The 19468-nt window shown below is 27.9% G+C and overlaps 2 protein-coding genes across 2 annotated transcripts; both read left to right on the top strand.

Moving 5' to 3' along the window:
* Nucleotides 1-15149: 15149 nt before the first annotated feature.
* Nucleotides 15150-16213, top strand: J3458_015698 (uncharacterized protein). The gene has a single exon (XM_007810266.2). It carries the CDS (start codon nucleotides 15197-15199, stop codon nucleotides 16154-16156), a length of 960 nt encoding a protein of 319 aa, XP_007808457.1. The 5' UTR covers nucleotides 15150-15196; the 3' UTR covers nucleotides 16157-16213.
* A 652-nt stretch (nucleotides 16214-16865) lies between these two features.
* J3458_015697 (uncharacterized protein) lies at nucleotides 16866-17198 on the top strand (the record flags this gene model as incomplete). The annotated part of the gene is made up of 1 exon (XM_066120900.1): nucleotides 16866-17198. The coding sequence occupies one exon, from the start codon at nucleotides 16866-16868 to the stop codon at nucleotides 17196-17198; it is 333 nt and encodes a 110-aa protein (XP_065974229.1).
* Nucleotides 17199-19468: the final 2270 nt, after the last annotated feature.

Here is a 19468-nt window from a genome sequence, read left to right as displayed (position 1 = left end):
AGAGAGAAACAATTAATAAAAGTATAAAGAGATTATATTAATTTATATATATAGTTAATTATATAATAATACGATTAACCTTAATTAAACGTTTAAATTATTTATATATTAATTAATAATATACTATTATATAGCTAATAAGCGAGTGTTAAGGTTATTTAACGCTTAGTTAAAGTAAAGGGGAATAATTATAAGGTAATTAGGGAATCTTATCTACTTATAACGCGATTAATAACGTTACGTGAAACGAGAGCTTTAAGACTATATCCCTTATATCTCGTATAATTAGAAAATAGGATAAGCTTTAGTTATTATAATACAGTTACCCCTACTTTAGCTACCTAACTTCCAGTCCCTCTTACAACCTTACAGTCTCGATTAACAGCTCTAAGGCTAATAGCTGTTAAAGTTAATCGTGATACTTTAATAGCTGCAAGTGCTATTAAAGGCAGCGGTTATTAACGATTTTAATGATTTTTACGGTCGGCTTAAGCCTTAGCAGCTTCTTCAAATATCGTGCGTTATTTGTGGCCTGTTATTTTAGTGTTATAGTGGTGTAGTGAGTGTGTAGTGCGCTGCAAGCGGCGTTAGTGGTAACTATAAGGCCGGCCTGTCTAAATTACCTTACTAATTACTACCCGTTAGCAACTAAGTAGGCTAGCCACTTAGTTGGCCACAAAATTCCGGGACAGCCACAAAACACTGGGACAGTCTCTACCTAGACCTTTACATGTAAATTACTTGTACGGGTATAAAAGCACGATTTTTTTTATGTTACGCGGCTTTATAAAGGTAAATATATTTAATTCTAGCTATTAAAAGGCCTTTAAGTATATATACATTTAATAAAAATGTAAAAAATAGCGGATTTAAGCCCTTTTAAGCTATAAAGAGGTTAGTTAGGTTAGGCTTAGCTATAAAAGCTGCCTACAAGCGCCCGCGATATTTAATAAGCTTTCATAGAAATAACTAGAGATCCTATTTATTTATAGCTACTTCATTAGCTTAATACTCTTTAATATACTACCGAATTTAATCGTAAGGCCTTACACGAGCTTCTTTAATTAATGCGTGCTATTAAGGGTATAGTAAGCCTAGTAGTAATAATCGTAGTAGTTAATTAAGCTTAATAAGGGTATCTTTAGTGTATTAAGTAGCTTCTTAAGCGATTTAAGTGTTAAATTTATCGTAAATATTATTATTATTATTATTATTAAAGGCTTTAAGGTTAAATTAAACGGTATTATCGCTATTAAGATATTCTAAAAAGATTTAGTCTATTATTAATAGAATTAGGCGATCTCGTTATTATTAAGCTTTTTAAATAGCTTCTTGGACCTTAGGAAGGTGTTATGTATTAATTATAAAGCTATCTTTGTAAAATTATAAGAGGGACTAGAAGTTAGGTAGCTAAGTAGGGGTAGCTGTATTATAATAACTAAAGCTTATCTTATTTTCTAATTATATAAGATATAGGGGATATAATCTTAAAGCCCCTGTTTTACGTAACGTTATTAATTATATTATAGGTAAATAGGGTTCCCTAATTACCTTATAATTATTTCTCTTTACTTTAACCGAGCGTTAAACGGCCTTAATACTCGCTTATTAGTTATATAATAGTGTATTATTAATTAATATATAAATAATTTAAATGTTTAGTTAAGGGTTAATTATATTACCGCGTAATTAATCGTATATATAAATTAATATAATCTCTTTATACTTTTACTAATTATTTCTCTCTTAAATATTATTACTTACCTTATTTTTTTTATATTACCTATTTAATCCTCTTTTCTCACCTAAGAAACCTTATTTTATTAAGCTAATCGCCTAGTATTTACTATTAAAATAGTAAATATTAATATTAAGCGTTATTTTTATATATATTACCTACGTATAATAGTAAACGCTTACTATTATAGCTTTTTAAAGGAGCTTTAACTTCTTAAGATTTCTTATACTTTTAATAGTAATATAAGCTTAAATATTAGCCTCTTTAAGCGCTATTAATAATATATTACGCGTGCTAATACGTGTAACTTAATTAGTTTATAACTTTAAAGGGTTTTCTTATAGTTTTATTATATTTTTATTAACAATTATATAGCTTATTTTTATTATAATTAAAGATATAATTAATCTCTTATACCTTTTAAGCTACCTTTAATAGCTTATAATTACCTTAATCTTAAAGAATAAGAATAATAATAATAATAATAATAATACTAATTATATTTTTTCGCGCGTAACTTATATACGTTTTACCTAGCTTTTACTAGAAATGATTTATAGCTTTAATTATATTAAAACCGCTTATTATATTACCTATTAGTTAACTAATATAATAAAGAGCTTATAAGTGCATTTTTCCTTAATTTATTATAATATATTTATTAGCTAATTCTCTTCTTTTAGTTTACTTAAAGTGCTTACTATTAGTATATAATAGCTTAAGAGTAGCTTTTAATTGCTTAAATTCTCTTTTTATAATTTAATAATATAAGTAAACTTCTTTACTAGTAACTTCTTATTATTTCGCTTATTAATTATTATTAAGCGAATTATAATTAAGTCTTTAATAAATAAAAAGTAACTTAAGTCTTACGTTTACGCTTATTTAACTTAAATTATATTACTTAAGTAATAGTAATTTATTATCTTTATAATAATATAAAGAAAGTAATTATTATTAATAAATTTAATAATAACTTACTTAAAGAAAGCGCTTTAAATACTTTTTTATTAGCTTTTCTTATACTTTAAACTTTAAGTGTTATTTCATTTATTTTTTATTTAATAGTTTATTAACTTAAAAGTTAAAATAAATAAAATTAATAATAATAAGAGTATAATCGTTTAATTTTCACGTAATAATCTCTTACTTATAGTTTTCTTATAATATTTTATTAGCTTTTTATTTATTCTTATTTTATTAAAACGTAATAATTACCTTAAGTATATTAATTATATCTTTAATAGCTACTTATTAATTATACCTTAAGAGCTATTTCTTTTACTTTATTAGGTAATAAATACCTTCTTAAAACTCTCTTTAATTCTTAACTTCTTTAACTTTATACTCTTTATTATTCTCTTTAAGGTTTAGTATTAAAAGCGAGTTTTTATTAGTATTTTCTTATCTTTTTTATAGCTTTAATAGGCTAATATAAAAGATATTATAAAGGCAATTATATTATTCTAATAATATTAAGTAATATACTTATTTTTTAATAGTTTTTAAAATTTAAAAGGGTTTAATATAATAAGAGATAAGCTATTATTTTCTTACCTTAAATTTAATATTCTTTATAATTAAGCCTATTAAGTCTCTCTTATATAAGGTAAAAGGTATATATTATTAATTATAATACTTTACTTAGAATTTTATAGCTTTTTATTAATTAATTTAAAGTTATTCTTATACTTTCTTAAGCTTAATTATATAGGTTTTTATAATAAATACCCTCTTTTAATAAGCTTTAACCTTAAGGTAAAAGTAAAACTTTAGGTTATATCTTATTAAATTATAGTTAAGTAAGTAGCTTATTATACTACTCTTCGCGTTATTATAAGTAAATTAAACTTATAATAATAATTACGCTTATATTAATTAATTACTTATAATAAAATAACGTTAGTAATACTTTATAATTTAATTAATTCTTTTTATTTACTCGTTTATTTATAAGTAAAAAGCTATTAAAAGCCTTCTTTTTATCTTAAATAGGTAATAAAGGTTTAACTAAAATTAACTGGTAAATACTAGCTTTTTATTAAAGATAATATCTTTTAATACGTTAAATTAAAGTTTAACCTTATAATAAAAGAGTTCTATTAGTTTTATAGCGTTAATAGTAGTATTAATTACTAAAAAAAGAGAATACTTAATAAATTAATCTATTATTACTAGTATTATATTAACGCTTTACTTAAAATACTTCGTTTTAAATAACTTTATTATAAAGTCTATTAATATTTTAACCTAAGATTATTATAGAATTAATAGTAATTTAAGCGTGCTATATAAGTAATATTATTAGGTTATTACCCCTTAATAGATTATATAGCTTATAATATAATCTTTTACTTTACCTTATATATATAGCTAGTAAAAGTTACGCTATAATAGTTCTAAGATTCTTTTTATTTTAAAGTAACCTACTAGTAAATTATTATAATATAGCTTAAGTAACTTTTAACGTATCTTTAAATCTTAAGGTATAATTACTTTATTCTTATATAATAAAAGACTACTCTTATCTTTTATTTAATTTTTCTTTTCTTCTTATTTTACTATTAACTTACTAGTAAATTACTTTTATATATTTAAGTTATAGCTTTAAGCTTAAAGTAAGAGTTCTTTAAGTAATATAATTAATTATTATCTTATAATATACTTTACTTAACTTTATATAATTATACTTATTATACTTACTTTCTCCTTAAATTTATTAATAAAATAAGTAATAATTATTAGACTTATAGTAGTTACTTAGCTTATATAAGCTAAATACCTTTCTTTTAAAGGCTTTAAGACTTTATATATTTAATTAAACGTTAGCTTTTTATTATAATTTTTATAGTTTTTTAGGGTATTCTTTACTTTTTTTTAAGTAATTATTAGCTTCTTTTATAAGTCTAATAATAGCTCTTTATTAAATATAGCTTTACCTTTATAATTAAATTACCTTAATAGCTTATTTATTAAATTACTTTTATTAGATTAATACTTAATAATAAAGTTAAAGGGTAATAAGAATATATACTAGTAAGCTTAACACTTATTTAGCTTAAGCTACCTTATAAATATTTAAAGGTTATAATAGTTTAATAGAACCTTAATTAGGTTTATTATCTCTTTTATATAATATTATTAGTATTTAAATAATTCTATTATAATAAATAGTTTTTAATTTAATATTTTATAATTTCTTTTTATATTAGTAAACTTTTAAGACTAGAATATAATAGGGTAATATTACCTCTTATTATTCGGCTATAAGAGAATTCTAGCTATTATAAAGTTAAACGCGTTTATCTTAATTTAAATTATCTTACTTAAGTTATAATATTTAAAGCTCTTACAAATATAGTAAATACAAGTGTATTATGTATTGTATTTTGTATTGTATTGCATTTTCGTGTATTGTATTTAAATACATTACATTATATAACTAAAATACCTATAAATGTATTATAAGTAAAAAAAACCCCTGTTTTTTAAACTTAAGATTATAAGGCTAATTATAAGGGTTATAAGGGAAAATTTTATATCATTTAAAAGAGCTAAACTAGCTCTTTAAAATGCCCCACTTTTCTTACTATGAGCTATTATCTTAAAAAGTTATAAGCAATTGAAAATTCGCCCCGCTTTACTTACTTTTTATTTTAAGACATAACTTTAAAGCTTAATATCTCGCTTAATATTCACATTTTAAGTTTAATTTTGAAAGATTTAAAATCACGTGATTTTTAGCTTTATTTTAATATATAATATGCTTATGTAAGTATTTATCTCTATTATTAGATATTTTATAGCCTTATAATACATTTATAAGTATTCTTATCTTATAATGTATTGTAATATATTATAATATAATACATTATAATATAATATAGTAAAAAATACAAAAAATATAATACATTTAAAGGTATAATAATATTAGAGAAAAGGGACCCTTATAAAGGTATTCTTTAAACGGTTAAACGCTAATTATTCTTTACTTATAAAGGTTAAGTAACTAGGCTTCTTATTATTTTAGCTTCCCTTTAATAAGGCGTTTAAGGGTGTTATTATCCTAAGGTAACCCTATATAAATCGTTAGTAAAAGTTATAGAATTCTAGGAATACTTATACCTTATAATATATAATTAGTTCTCTTTATTCTTTAATAGTTTATACTTATTTTAAATCTATTAAAAGGCTATTAATTAATAAAATAAACCCTAGAAATTCCACGAAGGTTTAGTAGAAGATATATATTACGAACAATACTATATAAGAGACGGGACGGGACCGTACTAGCTAGGATAAGTATAACTTATAGGTATAAGAAGAAGATAAGGGTATATAATTAGCTATGTAACTTAAAAGGTAATTAAAGAGGTTAATATTTAAACGTATTAACTAAGAAGAATTAAACTAATTAAACCTTAAGTTAATTAATTAAGGTTTAAAGGGATTAATAGTTAAGCTAATTAATCTAGAATTATAATAGAGAAATAAACGGGTACTTAAGGAGAAGGTATTTTATTATAATTAGGTAATTTAATTCTTTATTAATTAATTTAAGTAATAGTTTTACTATTAAGAGTTATACTTTTAATAGCCTTATTATAATACTACTTAAAAGCTACTTTATAGCATTTAACTTAACTTACTTTTTAAGAAATAAACCTATTATACCTTAAAATCTAATCTATTATTATATTTTAATTAATTTTATTTAATTAGTTACCTTAAAACTTTAAGTAATAATAACTTTTAAAATGTTTACTTTAAGCGAAAAGACTATTAACCTTAAGGAGATAATAAAGTACCTTTATAATAAGATTATTAAAATAAAGAAGTAAAATTAATAGCTTCTTAAATAATAAAATAACCTTTATAAAAAGATTAATAAGTAAGAAAAGAAACTTATAATAGTTTATAAAACTATACCTATAACTCTTATAAATACTTATAGTATATTAAAATTTCCTAAACTAAAACTATATAATAATTATAAGGGAAATATAAGAAACTTTCTTATATAAGCTTAAACTTACCTTTAAGTTAATAAGAAAATTTATAAGACGCTTAAGTTATAAATTCTTTATATTAATAACCTTTTAATTAGAAAGATAATAGAATAGTAAAAGCTAACTCTTTATATATATCTTAAGTATAGCGTTAAAGTTAAAGTAAAAGTTATTTATATCTTCTTTAATTATAAAACCTTTAAAGAATAACTTTTTATTATATTTAAAAATTCTAAGAAGTATAAGAAAGCTATATAATAACTTACTTAACTTAAGTAAATTAAATTTATAGCTTATTATACTAGGGAGTTTAAACGTATTATAATAAAACTTAACTAAAATATTAAACCTAAAATAAAAGTTTTCTATTAAAAACTTAAAGAAAAAGTAAAGAATAATATTTATTAAGAAGATTATTCTAAGCTATTTAATAACTTTATTAAAATAATTATTAAGGTAAATAATTATTTATATAAATAACGTTAAGAAAAAGATAATAAGAATTACTAATTTTATATTAAGTATAATAAAGCTAATAATAGTAAACTATAATAAACCTCTATTATATACGAATATTACGCTAGACTTATAGAACTTAACGTTATAAATAAGAAAAAGGGAAAGACTTATTATAATTATAATAAGATTAAACACTTTATAAATAAATATAAAGCTTTAAAAAAGCTATAAAAGCTAATCCTTAAAGGTAAAAAGCTTTATACTATAAATTAAAAAAACTTACTTATATAAAATCTTAGTATAATAAGTAATAAAGGAAACTATATATTAATAAATAATATTAGTTTAAATAAAGATTAAAAATTTAAAACCTAATTAATACCTAATAACTTTTAAAAATATTAAACGCTCTTATTAAAAAGTAAACCTTTACTAGAATTAATTTAAAAAGAAGAAAATTATTTAATTAAGGAAAATAAACTTAAAGTTAAATATAAACTCCTTAATTAAACCTTTTATTATAATAATAATTACTATACGTACCTTAATAATAAGTAAGGTAATAAATAGTTTTTACGAGAATAAAAGAGAAGAAGAATAACCCTTATAATATAACTAAAATTATAATAAACTAATTCTAAGATATTAAACGAAAAATTATATTATACTAAGAATAACGTATATATTACTTAAATTATAACCTTATAATATAAGAATAAGGGAACTATATAACTATAAGTAACTCACTTAGCTTAAGTTTAATTAATATAAATAGTAGGTTAAGTAATTACTAAGAAAGCTTTAATAATACGTTAAAAGATAACTACTAATAATAATACCTAAAATAACGCGTTAAAGAATAATATAAGAATAGAATTAATAAATTAAGAAATAATAGCTATTATTATAATTAAAACTGATTTCTTAATAGAGATTTAATAGGTCTTTATATACTATAAATATTAATAGTATTAGAGCTCTTACAAATATAGTAAATACAAGTGTATTATGTATTATATTTTATATTGTATTGTATTTTCGTGTATTGTATTTAAATACATTACATTACATTAGTAAAATACCTATAAATGTATTTTAAGGAAAAAAGACCCTTGTTTTTTTAACTTAAAATTATAAGGCTAATTATAAGGGTTATAAGGAAAAATTTTATATCATTTAAAAGAGCTAAACTAGCTCTTTAAAATGCCCCACTTTTTACTATTATCAGTTACTACATTAAGAATTTATAAGCAATTGAAAATTCGCCCCGCTTTACTTACTTTTTATTTTAAGACATAACTTTAAAGCTTAATATCTCGCTTAATATCCACATTTTAAGGTTAATTTTTAAAGATTCAAAATCACGTGACTTTTAGCTTTATTTTAATATATAATATGCTTATATAAGCCTTTATTTATAGTATTAAATATTTTATAGCCTTATAATACATTTATAGGTATTCTAATCTTGTAATGTATTGTAATATATTACATTACAATATAATACAATACAGTATAGTAGAAAATACAAAAAATACAATACATTTAGAGGTCTGAATAGTATAATATACCTTATAATTAATATAATTATAATAGAATAAAAGATTTAAGTAATAATTAATAGTAAAGTATAAGAAAATTTTATCTTACTAAATCTTATTAATAGATTATAATTAGCTTAAATACCTAAAAATAAGCCCTATTAACTTATAATTATAAAAGAAATTACGGTAAAATATAGCTAAGAAGTAATTAATATAAAAGTAGCGTAACTTCTTATTAATATATAAGGCATAAAATACTAGGTTATATTAAATATTATAATAATCTTAAAACACGATATTATATTAAGAATACCCTAGTTATAAGCGAGTAATTTATAAGTTAATTAAAGAATCGGTTAACTTTAATAGAATTTACTAGAATATAATTATAAAGTTAAGAGTAGCTTATAAAAAGCACTTTATTTAAACTATAATAGGCCTTTAAGAATATATGTAATTATTAAAGAGCTAAAAGCTAAGATAATAAAGATTTTTAAGAAATACTTAAAGTATAATAAGCTATTTAATAAAGAGCTAAAAATAAAACTATTAAAGTATTTATACTAAAACTATAAAATTAAACTTTAACCTAGTATTAAATTAACGTTTAATAAGATTTACTCTTAAAACTTTAAGTAAGATAAAACGCTTAAAGAGTATTTAAAGAATATATTATAAAAGGGATATATAAGACTATTAAAGTCCTTAATAGAATACTTAATCCTATAGGTATTAAAGAAGAACGGGAAATTATAATTATATATTAATTATTAATACTTAAATAAGATTATAATTAAGAATTAATACTTATTATTACTTATAACGGAAATTAAAGATAAAGTTAAAAAAGCTAAATAGTTTATTATACTTAACTTAAAAGGGGCTTATAACCTTATATAAATAAAAGAAGGCTATAAGTAAATAATAGTATTTTAAACTAATAGAGAATACTATAAATATCTAGTAATACCTTTTAAGCTTATTAATATACTAATAACCTTTTAAAGAATAATTAATATAATTTTATAGAAATAACTAAAAGTATTTATAGTTATATACCTTAATAATATTCTTATTTATTTAAATACCCTTAAGAAATATAAATAACATATATATAAGGTATTATAAACTTTATAAAATAATAAACTCTTAATTAAAGCCTTAAAATACTAGTTCTACTAGAATACTATACACTTTTTAAGGTATATACTTATATATAAAGAAATATAAATAAGCTTAAATAAGATTAAAACTATTAAGAAATAGCTTATATTAAAGAATTTAAAAGAAGTTAAAGGATTTATAATATTTATAAACTTTTACTATAAGTTTTTAAGCGAATATAAAGATATTTTATAACCTCTTATAAACCTAATAAAGAAAGAAGTTAGCTTTTAATAGAATAAATTAAAAGCTATAATATTCTAAAAGATAAAAGATTTAATTACGTTAAAACTTATATTAAAAGTATTTAATTAAAATAAACCTTATAAGCTTAAAATAAATACCTTAAACTTTATATTAAGTAAATAACTTAAATAATAAAATAATTAAGAAAGATTATACCTAGTTATATTCTTCTTAAAGAAACTCTATAAACCTAAACTTAATTATAAGATTTATAATAAAGAACTTATAATTATTATTAAGTGCTTTAAAGAATAAAGATACTACCTTATAAGAGTAAAGTATTAAATTAAGGTTTATATTAATTATAAGAATCTTATATTATTTTTAACTATAAAGAATTTAAATAAACGATAAATTAAATAGTATAAAACCCTTATAAATTATAACTTTAAAATTATATACTATAAAGAATTTAAAAATAAAAGAGTAAACGCGCTTAGTTAAAGAGAGAACTTAAAATTAAATAAATAAGTAAGTAATACACCTTTATTACGCGCTATTAAAAATAAGAACCTTATATTAAGCACCTAAGAAATTAATATAATATAATAAGTTAAGCTAAATAAAATGTAAATATATTAAATTATATTATATATTAATAATAATAGCTATTTAAATAATTAAAAAATAAAAACGTATTTATTTAAGAAAGGTAAAACCTTCTTATATAATAAATAATAGTATATTCCTAGTATACTTTAAGAATAGCTTATTAAGAAAATATATAAGTACCTATTATACGAATATTAGAGTGTAAGGAAAACGATTAATAGGCTAAGAAAATTATATAACTTCTTAAAACGTAGAAAAATAATATAAGAAGTTATTAAGAAATACGATACGTGTAATAAAGTAAAATTAGCGTAACACGTATTATATAAAGAATTATAACTAATATTACCACCTAAAAGAGTATAATAAACTATTATAATAAACTTTATTATTAAACTATTAAAGTTAAAAGAACCTATAATAAGAGTAGCTTATAATAGTATTCTAGTTATTATAAATTAACTTATAAAATACGCCTATTATATTCTATATAAGAAATCAAGTAATATTAAGAACTTAGCGTATATATTCTTTAAAATAGTTATTATATAATATAAATTACTAATAAAGCTTATATTAAATTATAATAAATTATTTACCTTAAACTTTTAAAAATACCTTATAAAAACTATAAAAATTAAATAAAGCTTATTAATAGCATTTCACTTATAATTAAATAAGTAAATAAAAATCTTAAACTAAATACTTAAATAATATTTATAAAGCTATATTAACTATTAATAGAATAATTAGGTAAAATAGCTATTATTAGTATAATAGGCTTATAATAGCTCTAAGATTAATAATATAAAGATATTATTATTTAGGGTAAATTACGGATTTAACCCTATTATTAAAATATATATAATATAAAATATAAACGCGCTAATAGCTATAATATATATAGTAATTATAATAGAAATATAAAAACACTTATAATAGGAATAAATATTTTTATAAAACTAAATAAAATATTACGTAAATAAAAAGAGATTACTAGTATTAATCCTAAAGAAGAGATATAAAGTATACCTTATTTATAAGAATATTAAAATTAAGTAACCTAGTCAGACCTCTAAATGTATTGTATTTTTTGTATTTTTTACTATATTGTATTGTATTGTATTGTAATGTAATATATTACAATACATTACAAGATTAGAATACCTATAAATGTATTATAAGGCTATAAAATATTTAATATTATAAATAAATGCTTATATAAGCATATTATATATTAAAATAAAGCTTAAAATCACGTGATTTTAAATCTCTAAAAATTAACCTTAAAATGTGGATATTAAGCGAGATATTAAGCTTTAAAGTTATGTCTTAAAATAAAAAGTAAGTAAAGCGGGGCGGATTTTCAATTGCTTATAACTTTTTAATGTAGTAACTTATAATAGTAAGAAGTAAGGCATTTTAAAGAGCTAATTTAGCTCTTTTAAATGATATAAAATTTTTCCTTATAACCCTTATAATTAGCCTTATAATTTTAAGTTAAAAAAACAAGGGTCTTTTTTCCTTAAAATACATTTATAGGTATTTTACTAATGTAATGTAATGTATTTAAATACAATACACGAAAATACAATATAATACAAAATACAATACACAATACACTTGTATTTACTATATTCGTAAGAGCTCTGGGCAGGGTTCCCTAACCGCCTTACAATCTTCCTTATAATTTAGTAATTTAAGGAAGGTTTTATTTTAAGCCTTTAAAGACAGGTATTTAGGCTAATAATTAGTGTGTTAAAGCTATTACTTAAAGGTTAAGGTTTTCTCGCGCCTATTAATAGTGTGTTTTTTATTAAGCTACTATTTATTTTTAACCTTTTTTATCTCTTACCTTAATATTAACTAGGTAAGCTATAATTAACGCTAGCTTTCCTTCTTTATTTCTATTATAATAATCTTAGCTTATTATTTTCGGACATCTTTAAGGTTAACGCTTATAATAAATTAACCTAAAGGTTTAACCTATTTTCTACGATAATAACGATTTATAAGGCGTTTAATACGTTTATTTCTATTATAAATAAAGCTTTTCACTTATAATTCTAGTATATAAGCTTTAATTATAACCTAGCTAGCTTATTAAAGCCTATTATAGGTTAGGGATAATAAAACATTAATATAATAGTTTTAAATTAATCGTATAGTATTAATAGCTATTTAAAATTATTGTTCGTTTAGTAATAGGCTTAATAGGGTAGAATTTATTAAGTCTTAAAGTTTCTGCTACTTTTAAAGGATTTTAATGATAATAGGCTTAAAGTTTAGGGGAAAAATACTGCTTTTCGTAAAGCCTAATATAATATTATACTTTAAGAAGCCTTTTATAAATATCTTATTAAAAGCTATAATAAATACCTAACGAGAAAAGGCTAGATTTCCTTGTAATAATAATAATTAAATTGCTTTTTAATAGGTATCTTTTATAGGCTAAAAAACGCTTACATTTAACGGTTAAATAATATATGTTAAATATAATGGGAATATAATAAGAATAATATTAAATAAGATATAATATTTAATAAAATTAAGCTAGGTATACCCTATAAAGCCATTAATAACTAATAGTTAATATATTCTTTATTTACGAGCTTAAGAAGGCTTTTCGTAATAAATTTAAGGCCTTATAAGGTTATAAAGCTACTTATTATAATTAAACTATTATAATAGAGTTATTTCGCTTTATTAGGCCTTTATTAAATGCTTTTATAAGCTTCTATTAAATTCGTATATTTAATTATATATAATATTACTATTACTAAAGCTTAATTTAAATTTCGCGAAGCGAATATTACTATTCCCTTTAATTTCGGCCTAAGACTTAGTTAAAAAGGTCTTAAATACTAGCTAAGAAGAAATTTAATTACTAATAGTATTAGTAAAGCTTATAAGGGTAGCTAACTCTTTATTTACTAGATTTAAAACTTTCTTATAATATCTTTTAGTTATAGTAATTATAATAATATAAATCTACTTATAAAGGCAGCTAATTTAAAGGCCGCTTTTATTCTTATTTTAAATCTTTAATAGACTAATATTATATTTATTTACCGTATTATAAAGGTAATAAAAGAAGCTATTAATAATTTTAATATTAGCTATTTTAAATAACCTTTTAGCCTTATTAATAGCTTTAATTAAGGTCTTTAAGAGCTTTAAATAGATTATAATTTATCTGAAATACTATATCTTAGATAATAAAAGGCTTAAAGGGTCTTATTATCTTTATAAAGCATTTATAGCATCTTTAATTTATTATTTTATAGCCGAAAAACCACCTCTTTATATTTAAATAATATACGTAATAAGAGCTTTATCTTTATTATTATTAATAGCTTATAAACGGCTAAAAACCGCTTAAAAAGGTATAAAAAGGGTATTAATAGCTTATTAAATAAATAATTTATTAACTTTAAAGTATTTAATAGCTTCTCGTATAAATATTCAAAGTTATTATTATAATATTATTATTATACGGTAAAGCTACTTAAGCGTCTTTAATTATATTATTAAATTAACGGCCTTTATTATTAAAGGTAAAAAGCTACTCTTAAATAAATTAAATATAATAAAAAAGAGCGATTTTAAACGGTTATATATTAATTAATTATTGTGTTTAGTAGGTGAATTAATAGTAAAAAGAATAAAAGTAGGTAATAGTTGTCCCGGTATTTTATGGCTGTCCCATATTTTTATGGCTGATTAAGTGGATCGTCCACTTAGTCGCTGACGGGTAGTAAATTCCGACACCGGCACCTGAAGGGGTCCAGCCACAATGGGGGTGCTTGATAACTCAGAGAGGGTGCTTGTTAACTAGGGCCTTTCAGATATAATTGCCCTGGTAATAAGGGAGTTAGTTATCACGAAAATACGATTTAAGACGCAACGACGAAGAAGACTCATAATACGGTCGCGGGGGTGGTTAAGAAACGCTGTAAATTACACATAAACTCAACTAACAGATAGACAGGCCACAGAGCAAGCAGTAGCATTCGGGTCGCCGGAAATTAAGAAAAATTATCCCTCAAACACAGCCGAAAGAGCCGCAGCTTCGATGGAGAGCCCGGGCAGCGTCCACGCCGCACGGCGGCAGCGGAATAATTGACGGCCCGTGAATGTGTACACATTCATAAAAAAAGCACCAGAAATCGCGTTTTTAAACGATTTAAGCCCTACCAGCGCTCGTGTTATTGAAAAAATGATAGATTTAAATTAAATATTAATTGAATTTTTAAAAGGCGGGCGTGACCATGTGGGTGTATGCGAAAATGTATGGTGGGGTGTTGGCAATTGGCCACTAGGCTAAATCGAGCGATAGTAGTACGAATAGCTAGGTACGACCCCGCAACCCTACCTGAGCAAATTCAAAGTTTGAAACATGGAGCACCCCGTGGCTCATCATATCTTCAACTCAACCTACCATAGGCGCCTGCTGCGTTCTGTTAGTGAAAAAAAAACTCATCATGTCGTTGACAAGCCGAATCTTCTTCGAAGAAAGTGACACGCCCGAGCCCGAGGATTTCTTGTCTGATTCCCTGGGGACAGTTTTCCCAGATGACGTGACCAACCAGCATGGTGATGCTGGAGAGAGTCTCATCTATGCGTCGCCGTACTTGGCCAAGCCGCTGCATATCGAACTCGCAGGTCCCGCTGGCGAGGCGGATCGTAGGCTATTCAGTCACCATCTCTGGAACTCGAGTTTGCTGCTCGCTGAGCTGATTGAAAAGGACAGCTTGGGCGTGTCAGGTCTCGACCAGGCTGACTCTGCCACCGCCAACATGACGCTTGGCAGCGGTGTGAGTTTCGACATTCGGGGCAAATCCATTCTAGAACTGGGAGCTGGTACCGCGTTGCCCAGCATAATGGCGGGATTACTAGGCGCCAGTCGCGTTGTGGCGACCGACTATCCAGCTGCTGCCTTCATAAAGACAATGCGGGATAATGTCGCGCGCAACATCCGGCCCGAGTTCTCCCCGCCCGGAAGTCAGACGACGCCAAAATCGTCCGTTACGGTGCAAGGGCATGCTTGGGGAGACTTGCCCGCCTCTGATCTCTTCTGCGAATCAAACCGTCACTCATTTGACCGCATCTTTGCCGCCGACTGTCTCTGGATGCCCTGGCAGCACAATAACCTCCACAAATCCATTGATCACTTCCTGAAGCGTGGTGCTGATGCACGCTGCTGGGTTGTCGGCGGATTCCACACGGGCCGCTCAAAGATGAAGGGCTTTTTCACAAGCGAAGCCCTTGGACAAGTTGGCCTAAAGGTGGAGAGGATCTGGGAGAGGGACTGTGATGGACGGGAGAGGGAATGGTCCTGGGATATGGAAGAAGATATTACAGTGCGGAAGCGATGGCTTGTTATAGCAGAGTTGAGGAGAATAGAAGACCATGTCGCGGTAGTTGGACAGCAAATATACTAGACTCTATATATCTATATAAATAGGACTGAATGAACAAGCAAACGAATAAGAAAAGCGAGGCGTTATTTCCTATGATTATGTACTAACCGATTATGGCAAGCACGCCGCATGAAATGCAGCCGTATCCTCAAGAAAGCCAATCAGAGGATGCCGCTTAACGCACGGTCGATGCTGCAGGTAGTAAAATTCAACTACAACTACATCGCTCTGTTAGACAATGCGAGTGTGCGATTTTTAACGTTGCGTCTCTTATTTTATCGCGGCGGAAAGGCTGCGATACGATGCTGTTTGGTCGAGGCTTTGAACTCGTCAGCCCGAAATCGCCACGTTGCCCTATCAAGTTCAGCGGAGATGAGTACGTTCTTTAATTAGTTTAAGCGCCATGGCTTATCGAGTTATAAAATATCTCAAAGTCCCATCAACTCTTCCTATGTATTCCAGTACCCAATGCACAAATTTTCTGGGTCTATAGAAGGACTAGTTCTAGAGTTTTCCCTCTCGCCTCAATCTTGCTAACAGAGTGAATAGCCTCGGCCTATCAAAATCCAAACTCAAAGATTGGAAATTCGGCAAATATGAAACACGTGATGGAAAACAGACCCTTGAGTTCAGGTCGAGGGGTCCCAGTGGTGCTGTCAGGCAACTTCTTCAGGTGTGCCCCAGTACCACCACACAGTTGCACCTAGGCCGACTCCATGTCTCAGAATCAATGTCATACGACGCCGGCTATGTCACAGAAGACGAGGAGATAGTCTCACTTCCCGAGCCACTCAGGATGCAAGCAGCCAGTTCTCAACCTTTTGAATGTACCGGGCAGGCATGCCAACATCAGAATCAAGACTCCAGCCACCGCTCGCATGAGTCTCCCGAATTTCTTGGGAGCATCACAGCTTCCGAGGGCCAGAATGTGACTGACAGGTGGTTCTCTGACAAGGCAGCTTCTAACCCCAGCCAGCTCATTTACGACACCAAGGATGAGGACAATCGACTTCTCCTTCGGAAACTCTGGATGTCAGCTATGGGGATGAATCCGCCTCAATGACTCCTGTGTGGGTGGCCGAAGATAATTGTTCACATCGACTGCCGGGGAGCTTTCGTCTTAGCGAAATCAACTCAGAGTCTGTTCTAGCCCAAACACCTCGATGGAAAAGTAGCATACCGATAAGTTTCATAGCTGTACCTGCCGGCATTGCGACATCTTGGGGAGTTGCTCCCCTCTTGTACAGGCATTGGCGCAAAATGCCTGTGCCAAATGCATGTCTGATGACCAAAATCACCGAAGAATGCCAAGGACCGTCTTCGAGGTTGAGGTGTCGCATCCTCAGTTGAAAATCGCCATCTTCAGCGTTGGTCTGTGCTCAGGACTCAAGTCACTCCCGCAGATACAAGTGGGAAAATGTGACGAATTCCTCGACGGCAAAGTGTTTCTGAAACAATACACCGCTCTAAAGACGCACCTTGACGAGCTTCGTAAAACTCAAACCCTGGCTGGGAACATCCCACGATACCATTGAGGACTCGACACTCCTCGTGGAGGGATTTATAGCCAATCCCTCATCATTCAGATGCTTTGGCTCCCAGAAGCTCTGTGAAGGCGCGCCTTTGGACGAGCAGTTGCGAGAAACCATTCTTCAGCAAGAACCCGGCTTTGTTATCGAGGAATTTGACAGCGCTTATATTCAAACTCGACGAGCGCGAGAGGGGATTGGGCGGCGGCATACAATGAGCTCCCGCCCTTGAAAGAAACTTGGGACCGCATGCCCAACGAAATGCCCGAAGACGTGCGCGGCGGCGTGAGCGGCGGCAAGCGCTCCGGCGCGCGCAGCTGTAAGAACAGGAGCAGCCGTGGTACAAATCCCTGCTTGATAGACTATGGTACAGCCCAAATAATTTCATTTTTACACATAGACCAACTGCATGTGTGCGAGGAATGTATGCCATGGTTTGCATCGTCGTCTCGCTGCGGGTGGGTTCCTGAGGAACAGATTCGCGAGACCATGGCCAGTTTGGCAGAGAAGGACAAAAAAGCGATGCGCGAGAAAGAGAGGCTCCAAAAATCCCGCTCGAGTGTCATTCATCGGTATCAGCTTCTCGAGCAGGCAGCCTCAACGGCACTTTACCAGCACTGCGGCAAATTGCAGAGTCATAGACAGGCGTGGGAGACTGCCATGACGACAATGCGGCGACTCTCCCGATTGAAAGCTCCTCGGAACCTTAGCGATGCTCTCTTCCTCCTGTGCGTCTCCAGAGCTGCGGGCAGAGACTATTTATTACGATGGGGATGCATACATGTCTGCATTTTCTCAGGACTTAGAGCTATGGGGAGACATTTCCCCAGAAATTGCACGGCATTCACATTTGACTGGGCCCCCAGCCTCAGTCTACATCCCGACAGTCCTTGCATGCGAAATTGTCGCAGTTGGAAGAGTCTGTGTCTGCATTGATAGAAGAGGCCTACGGCATGTTCGGTCTTGGAGACTGGAGTCCGCCCAACGAAACGGATGAACTTGGTGCCTCTCTACAATGGTGGTCGGCAAGTACCGACCAAGCTTCACCAGCCATAGAACCCCGGTGCTTCTTACAAGGGACAAGGGGAAAAAAACCACCAGATCGATCGATTTGCCCAATCGTCGCTTCTATTGGGGAACAGATTCAATCAACTCCTTACCTTGACACAGCTGTCGTTGCACTGGTGGTCAGTATCTTAGTATCACTTTTACGTTCGTCGCCTATTGAATCTTGAGTTTGCTCACTCTCCCTGCCTCTAGAATGGTCTCACTGTGCTAATGTGGCACCAGGTCTTGCCAATATCTTATCAGCCAATGTACTGGGATTTCGCAATCCATGTTACAAGGATATGGCATAGGCTACTTCGGTCTGCTAAAGTACACCGCCCACCAAGGTGGCCCGATTTGCTGCCAACATTGTACAAAAAGCCCATAAATTCGACCATGTATTTGACTTCAAAGGGTTCGATACGGACTTTTTAGCGGGAAAAGTGAGAACTGGGGAGTCGGGGGTGTCTACTCACAAGAACTGCCTCTGGCCGCGTCAATGTCAGCGGCCCGAAGGTACAGATGAAGACCGCAGGCAATGTCGCAAGAATGATGCTACGGAAGAAAGCGAAGGCAGTCTAACTGGAAGATCATAGTTGAGTCAGTTATAGGTTGCGGAAAGCTGGAGGTTCCTCAAACATTATGGCATAGTGATAAGAACCTGTGGATTTCTAATGTGGAAGACTTGGCTTTCAAATACACTACTAGACTCCATATAGCAAGCGGAGTTCTGGAAGCCTTGTCACGGAACAATCCA

Source organism: Metarhizium acridum (genome assembly GCF_019434415.1).
Source record: "Metarhizium acridum strain ARSEF 324 chromosome Unknown scaffold_356, whole genome shotgun sequence".
Classification (NCBI taxonomy): Eukaryota; Fungi; Ascomycota; class Sordariomycetes; order Hypocreales; family Clavicipitaceae; genus Metarhizium; species Metarhizium acridum.
This window is presented reverse-complemented; position numbering and strand designations above follow the sequence as displayed.